Here is an 8,851-nt window from a genome sequence, read left to right on the forward strand (position 1 = left end):
AAAAATTTTTATGTACTCTTTTTTATTACTAATTGATCAAACATATTTATTTTAAAAAAATTTAAATTAAATTATAATCTAATTGGATAAATTTGAAAAATAAAAATAACTGTTTGCCAAAGAGATTGATGGGAGAGTGGGGAGAGAATTGAAACGGTTATCTCTCACGTGGATAGTAAGGTGAGAGATAACCGTTTTAATTCTCACGTAGTTATCATAATGACCAATATCATATTGAGCATTAAATAAATACTTATTGTTTCTAATTTTTAGATAAGTGTATAATTATTTTTATATTATCAGTACATTAAAAATAAATTCATTCAAATATTTTGTAACATATTTTAAAACATCCACAATTTAAAAGTAAAAATAATTATATAATTAATTTGAAAATTCTATTTAACAAAGTTGTTCATAAAAAATGTGTAGAATATCTGCTATTTTATTAAGAAGGGATGGGCCATAAAAAATTATATTTTAAACTTTTATGTACTCTCATGCAGCAAATAAAATTTATATGTACTCATATACAATAAATAAAAAAAGTAAGTGAATATGGAAGAAACAAATATATTAATAATGTATAATTAAAAATATATTTATAATTGTCCATTATTAATAGTGTGCTGGAAATATATTTGTAACTACCCATTATCAATAGTGGGCAGTACATCTGCTTTCTTCCATATTTACCTACTTTTTTTTTTTGTTTTCTAGGAGAGTACATATAAATTTTATTTGTTACATGGGGAGTACATAAAATTTGAAATATAATTTAAGTAAAAAAGATTTCATATTATATACCAATAGAGTTTAAATTACGTGTATTTAAATTATATTTTAAATTTTTAGATAATGGGTTTAGAAAAGAGGTGACCTTATTAATAGTGAAAAGTTTAATGGATTCCAAGTAAACGTGTTAATCCTAATCATTTAAAATGTACTAATATTGATCAAACATATCTATTTTAATCTCTTCTACCAACTTTTTTTACGTACTAATTGCATGCCAAAAGTTTGGATTATTGATATTATTAATATTTTTTATTATTTTTAAACTTTTTAAAAAAAATACATGTATCTCGTTTACACTGTAAATAAGATATGGCAAAAAAATTTAAATCAATAAATTCTTATAAAAATATTTATTTCGGTAAATATTACATTTATTTTATTTATTAAAATAAAAAATCTCCTTATAACATGTTTGATTAAAAAATGTTACAATAGCTTTATTTCTTTGTAACAAATATTAAGAGTTATTTTTTATTATTTTAAATAATATTTTTTAAGCATTGCTTAGATTACATGTTGTCATAGATAAAGATAAAAATTATTGTAGACTTGTAGTGCAAGTGTGTAACTAATAGGCATTTACACATGACAAAATGATTTTGATTCCCACACATATATATAGGATTAGATAGAAAGTGAAAGAGTAATAAAAAGAAACAGTCAAACTTAATACACTAATGATATAATTACTCATAATTACAAGTTTAGACATTTACATATAGAGGAGTATTAGGGATCAGTAACTTTTGTGTTTTGTAATCATCAATTGGTCATCAATAGTCTTTTTAATGGTGTGAAATTACATCCAATGATAAAAAATCACTCACTTTTTTTTATGGTTAAGTGCTTGCCATAAAACACAAAAGTTGCTTCCCCTTAGACTTTTCCTTACATATATATAGCTAACAGATTAATCATCATAATCTCTTTGGTCACATAAAAAGAGATTGAGACAGAGGAGTCTTTTTCTATCATAATAAGAAGGGCAAATAAAAAGTGAGAGAAAAAAAATGCAAATAAAAGGTACTAATGAGGCAGACAACAACAACAATAATAATAATAATAATAATAATAATAATAATAATAATAATAATGCATGTCCAATAATATATGCACTCACTCCGTAACCTAATTGATTATATTAGCTATATAATATTATAATTAATCCTAGCATGACCAAAGGGACTGTCCCATATTGGATTGATGATCAAGGACCATGTCTATGGAAAAAAGGGACTTGGTCTGGCTCAAATTATTGTTATTCTCTGATGGTGATGATGAAATTGGATGGTGATGATTCGATGAAGATGAAATTGGAGGGTCATGATGATTAGATGATGGGAATTGGCGCATTCTCATGTGAACAACTTCGGCTTGTGCAAGAGCCAATTGGGTTCGGAGAACATCAACTTGTTGCTGAAGAGAAGATATTGCACCCACACATCCATACACAGGGTCTCTTACTCTTGCATTTGCCTCATACACCATTGAACTCACTGCATCACTTCTTTGGTGCTCTGGTAGTTCCTGAAAGTTTTGGTAGACATGAATAGATAAAATTAAATATCATATCATATAATAATAATAATAACTATCTAATTAATTAATTAAACCTGTGGCATATATCTACACCCACTACATGACATCTTATAGTTAGGGTAAAGAAGTGGTTGTTAGACTAAAGCATTCCATTTTTTTTTCTATTTTATTTTATTAAAGAAAAGGTTGCATTAATATTTTATTATGAGAAAGACTATATTTGAACTCTATTTTGGTTTCCAATACCCATTATTTATTTATTTTCCTTTCTCTTCTCTTCCGTTGTATTTCTTCTTCTTTTTCTTCTTTCTCTATATATATTTTTTATTTTTGTAATCTTATTCAAGATAGGTGTCTACTGGCACCAAATTAGGGTTCATATATGATCACTTTTTTTATTACAGAAAGAATTTAACTTTTCCTTTAACAATAATTAATGTTTCTTTTTTATACATTCATAAAGTAATATATCAATAAAAAAAATAAGAAGGATAATTCTTATATTCACTCCTTTCTATATTCCAAATTGATTTTTTTTTTCATTATTATCCAATGAGAAAATATAGAAAACTCACAACTTAATATATATGGGTAAGAAAAAATTGAAGTGAGGATAAATTATATAACTCGTAAATCATAATACAATAACAACATTCTGAAAGAAGATACTTTAGTACAAAGTGAAAAGATATAAAGATATAGAGATCGCGAAAGAGTAAAAATAACATGTTTTGTGGCTTTTTTTTTAATAAATACTACAATAAAATTTTTATATTTTATGTATGATATGAATCTGTACGTGAGTATAATTTTATTTTGAAATAGATATATAAGTATATAAATAATTACAAGAAAATTAGAGTGATCTTAAAAGGTAGCCTGTACATCAGCGAATTGTTGACCTAGGTGCGTGGAGTGGCTAGGTTTTTGGATTTGTGGTGACTGCTATATGAAGTGCATCCTAAGGGTTTGTTTGGATGTAAACAAGTCCTATATGCATAGTCAAAAAGGAGCCTAATACATGATGTTATAGTGCACATGCTGTAGTTGTTACTCCAAGGGGAAAAAATAAAAAGAGACGTAATAAAGTATAGTTGACTATTATCCGTGATAACATTATAGGAATATAATTTTTTTTTAATTATAATTTATTTTATTCTAACGGTATATAGATTATATATGATACAAAAAGATTTATAAAATCAAATTATTTTTACAAAAGAAAAAATTGTAGGTTGACAAAAGTTTTCGACTAAGAAGATCAAAATCTCTGTAAACAAAAAATTAAATAATAAAATTTTTAGTTATTATTTTTATATGAAAAATTTAATTTTTTATTAATAATTAATTTTAATATTTGTTATCTAAAATTTGAAATAATTTAACGTGTATACTTTTACATTTAATTAGGTGTTAAGTCTGTTGCACAAATAGAAATAATTAATTTTTATACTTGCTATTTAAAAATAATATTTTTTCTCCCAGTATGTAAAAATATAATTAAATATTATCATAAAAAAATTATATTGATAGTTATAAAATTATTTTGTTTAAACAATTGAATCTTGATTCTAACTTTTAATTATAATATTAGTATTCTCTCCAAACTATGTGTAATAAATATTTGAAAGAAGAGAATAAATGAAAATATAGATTAAAAAAGATAAGCGAGCGGTGAAAATTTAAAAGTATACAAAAAACTAAAAAAATATGTATATAATAATAATATTTTTTATTTGAATTATATTATTTTGTTAAATTTATTTTCTGTAGAATAGAAAGGTGAAAAAAATAGAAAATGAGAGAAAAGAGAGAGAAAGATAAAGATGAAAAATAAAAGTAAGAGTTTGTTAATTTTGGAAGAAAAATTATATTTTAATTATAATAAAAAAATATCGGATGACATATTTTGATTTGTCAAATTACTAATATAAAATACAAGTTATATATAGAGTGAAAATGGTTGAGAGAAATAGAAAAGTAGAGAGAGGTAGATGAAAGAATTTAGGAAGGGAGTTTATTAATTTTGGAGGAAAATATTTTCTCTCAGTTTTAATGAGAGAGTGTCATGTAACACATTTGGTTATTAAATTAGATAGTAATATATGATATTTCAATTTTAATATAGGTATATTTTAATTTTAATTTCAATTTCAATATTTCAGTTTAAATTTTAATGCAATTAAAGAATGTCATGTTGCACATTTTAATTGTCAAATTCGTAATTAGTTATTAATAATGATATATAAAAGAGATAAAGTGGGAAAATGTCTAGGGGACCAGCAATTTTATTGAATTTTGGCCAGCATGTAACCAGCAAAGAAAGGTGAGTCATTAGATGAAATCTCACACCAATCTCACACCATTAAATCATCATTGATGGCTATTTGATGGCTACCAATCACAAAAGTTACTGGTCCTCTAGCATTGCTCGATAAAGTGGTTGAAAGAATGAGAGAGATAGAAAAAAAAAGAGGGAAGAATGTGAGAACTCTTTAATTTTGGAGGGAAAATATTTGATTTTAATTGCAATGAAGGAGTGATATGTGTCACATTTTGGTTGTAAAATTAGTAGGAGGAGAGAAGGATTCTTTAGTTTTGGAGAGAAAGATTTTATTTCAGTTACAATAAGGGAGTGACATGTAGCATATTTTGGTTGTAAAATTAGTAAAGATGAGAGAAAAATTCTTTAATTTTGAAAAAAATATTTGATTTTAATTGTAATGAAAAAATGACACGTGATATATTTTAATTGTAAAATTAATAATATATAATAGAAATAGAATATAATATATATAATAGATAATAAATAATAGATATTGTGAGTGAAATGGTAAGCCTACAATAATATTTGTTTCTTGGATGTGTGCTGAATTAATGTAAAATTTGTCGGAGCATGCAAGTAATTATTACAGACTAAAATTCATAATGTTATATTATTTGTTAACTAAAAAGGAACAAGTAGTTGCTAATATCATCAAGATGTCATGCTTACAACATCTTTTTCTTCTGGGAAACAACATCATCCTTTGAACATATTACTAAGGAGTCTCTATCAATGTTACCCAGATTTTAAAGACAAAAAAGGAAAAGCTAATGAGGACATACTTAAAACACTTATTTTATTTTATTTTATTTTTCTTTTCTTTTCATTTCTTTTTTGCTGAAATAGTAGCAAAACAAAAGGCAAACGGTGGTCATAAAGAAAGATGTTGAACAAATAGGTACAAATATAACCACCTAGTAATAATAACATTACTTTATCCTCTTCACATTGTGGCTTCGTGAAGTAGCTTAGTAAAGCTAATTTATATGGCCTTGATCCTTTTCTTCTTTATATGTACTAAGGAATCATCTGGTGGAATATCACTACTTTACTAGCAAGTACCTTATAGCTTACTTTAACAAAGAAATCAAATATTAATATTAATAGTTAGAATAATACATCTAACTATAAAAGTCATGAAGTGGGGTCATCAACTGTAATTAACCACTATAACGGAAGTAAATGTGATGAAACGAAAGATACCCCTTTTCACTGTTCTTGGACAACTATTTTCAATTTTTCTTTTTCTTTTTCTTTTTATTTTTTATTAATAAAAAAATACTAAACTAATAAGGGACTAGTTAATAGACTTGGGATCCGTAAATTAAGTTTTGCAACAGAATACCTCAGGAAGTTAAAGCAGGTAGAAAGGCCAGGGTAACTAAATTTATCTAAACCTACATGTTCAACATTATTTTAGGTAATTATAAACTAATATTTTTTTGGTGACTAATTATAAATTAATATGTAAAGATGAAAAATGTAATAAAATAATTAATAATATATAAATGCAATATTTTTTTATATCTAATTATATAATTATTATTTTTAATCAACCTTACGTAATAAGATAAAACTTGGTCCGTATTGTATGTTATTATTTGTTAGAAATATAATTATTTAAATGTTTTTTTATTAGGTTATGTTTTTTGGACAAATAATTTTATAATATGTTATTTCTAAAAAAAAAATAACATAAGACAAAAATACAAAGAAAAAAGAAGGTATAGGCAAAAATTCAAACAAATCTACCAAATGAGTTATAGTTCAAATGACATATTCTCTCTATACTCATCTATAAAATTGCGGGTTCGAATCTCTCTATTTTTGATAAAAGAAAAAAATTCAAACAAACCTACAAAAAAACTCTTAAAGGTATAACCATTTATCTTTCTCCTTCTATTAACTTAGCTTAAATTTCTGCTAGAAATAAATTTATAATATTATTATTTGGTATGTTTTTTCTTAGGTAAATTCACTTGTAAAAAAATGAAAAATAATTTTTTTTTTAAATTATCAAGCTATTTCAGCAAGTAACATTCATGTATATACCAACCAAAAATAGTGTTGTTCTCTAATTTGAGATTGAAGGTAAGGAGCGGATATTCAACGCATTCATTCATTTACTATTATTTAACAGTTTAAACTGATGAAAGAGATTATTCATGAGTGAGAAAGGGGATATTAAGTTTTGAGAGGAGGTTAGTATATAATTTTCAACCCTTAACAATACAGCATCTTCCAACTTCATAGACAAATATTTTAAGTAACCAAGTAATTTTTTAGAAAAAAAGAAAATCATAGTTTAGGTGATATATGGTTATGGTCATCAGTCTACTAAAATCATAGCATGCTCCTAAATTTTATAAGAATTTATGGAAGTGCTTACATACAGATCTTAACAAAGGAAAGTTCATAGTAACAAAGAAAACCAAAATTTACATCTTTTTTAAATATGTTTGGAACCTTTGTCACATATATATGTCCACTCTTCTTGACCATATAAGTATACGGGAGTTTCAATATATAATCCCTTGTTAAGTATCAATTATTGTATGTATCAACATAACTTTGTTTGATATACAGTTTGAGTAATGATATTTAAAATATATTATAAGAGACATCCTCTTTTCGGCTAAAATTTTTATATATGAATAATTTTAATGTGAAATACAAAAATATTTGATCATTTTGGTGTTCTACACGGTTGTGGTAGTAACACAAAACGTCGTTGACGTTTTGCGATAAAAAAAATTTTTTAATCATGAAAGAACAAAACGTCGCTGACGTTTTGTAATAAAAAATATTATTTTAATTGAAGAAACACAAAACGTCACTGACGTTTTGTAAATGGCCATAGTTGTGCTCAACACATAGTTTGGTTCATGATGAAGGATTTCACTTCTAGTAATACAATATTAAAAAGAAAAAGTTCCCTCTTTTCCATATATTTTTTAAAAAAATATTTTTATTTTCCTAAATTACGTCATATAGATAGTGATATATTTGTCAAATAGTCTCCCTCAAACAAGATATTTGATAAAAGTTGATAAGAACCTATAATAAAAAGAATTCAAATTAAAGGAAACTGGACCATATTTCTACAATAATTCATCGTCATTCTATATATGAAATAAAAATGACTAGGCAAAGAGAAAGTACTCTACATAACTATAACTATATACCATGAAAAAATTTGAAAATGACATAATAAACATATCATTATATTGATGCCTATGTAGATATAAGATAACTAGATTTAGAGATGATTAAATTAAGAAAAGAACCTGTAACATCTTGTTGACATTGCTAGCACCAAAAACCTTGTGGACACTCCCAAATTTCTGGGGCTCATCAGCCGGGAAATACGGTGCAAACACGCAATCCTTTGCGCATCGCCGCCGGAGAAGCTTGCATGCCGCACACGGCGACATTGCACCTTGCTTCCGACCACCACCCTCCTTCATAGTGCTCTTCAGTTCCTCCAATAATTAAACACCACGATTATTGTTCATCAATTTTCTATTTTAGCCCTTTGAATATGAAATAAAGATAGACGAAGAAGAAAAGGAAGGTAGACTTATCAAGGGTGGGGGTGTTCGGGCGTTTGATGTTATATAGAGAGACGTTATGTGACAGCAAATCTTTGGAGGGTCCCACAAAAGAAGAGGCTTTAGATTTTGCGACAAAACTATCCATGTTGATAAGATCTTTTGCCCCACCTGCATATTATTTTTTGTCTTGACTATTTATTTTCTTATTATGTGCGTTCTTTAGTTTCTTGCTTTTAAATTTCTCCAATCTTCTTCAATGAATTTACACCGGGTTCGGTTTCAAGGTTTTACATTAGTTGGTAATAGTAATTTGATCGTTACATAATTACAGTTATGACCAGTTGTTGGTTTCAAATTTACCTTTTTATTTTTAAAATATTTATTTTTATATTTTTAAATTTATTTCGAACAGTTAAATTATTATTTTATTAAAGCGGTTATTCTGGTTCTTACAGCATATGTACGCGACATGGACATTTTGACACTCATGCGTACGCGAACAGAGGAATGCATACGCATGACCTCGTACGCGAACAGAGGAATGCATACGCATGACCCCTGTTTTGTTGAATATTTGTTTTCTTGCAATTTTAACTGGTTCTCTAACTTTCTAAACTTCTTTAATTGCTGTTTA

The 8,851-nt window shown here is 26.2% G+C and overlaps 1 protein-coding gene across 1 annotated transcript; it reads right to left on the reverse strand.

Annotated features, from left to right (window-relative positions):
* Window positions 1-1,852: 1,852 nt before the first annotated feature.
* Window positions 1,853-8,258, reverse strand: LOC107611863 (LOB domain-containing protein 4). The gene is made up of 2 exons (XM_016313747.3): window positions 7,951-8,258; window positions 1,853-2,325 (listed from the first exon to the last, which is right to left on the reverse strand). Exons 1-2 carry the CDS (start codon window positions 8,128-8,130, stop codon window positions 1,966-1,968), a joined length of 540 nt encoding a protein of 179 aa, XP_016169233.1. The 5' UTR covers window positions 8,131-8,258; the 3' UTR covers window positions 1,853-1,965.
* Between the last annotated feature and the right edge of the window lie 593 nt (window positions 8,259-8,851).

Source organism: Arachis ipaensis, chromosome B8, assembly GCF_059453495.1.
Source record: "Arachis ipaensis isolate K30076 ecotype BB chromosome B8, ASM5945349v1, whole genome shotgun sequence".
Taxonomy (NCBI): Eukaryota; Viridiplantae; Streptophyta; class Magnoliopsida; order Fabales; family Fabaceae; genus Arachis; species Arachis ipaensis.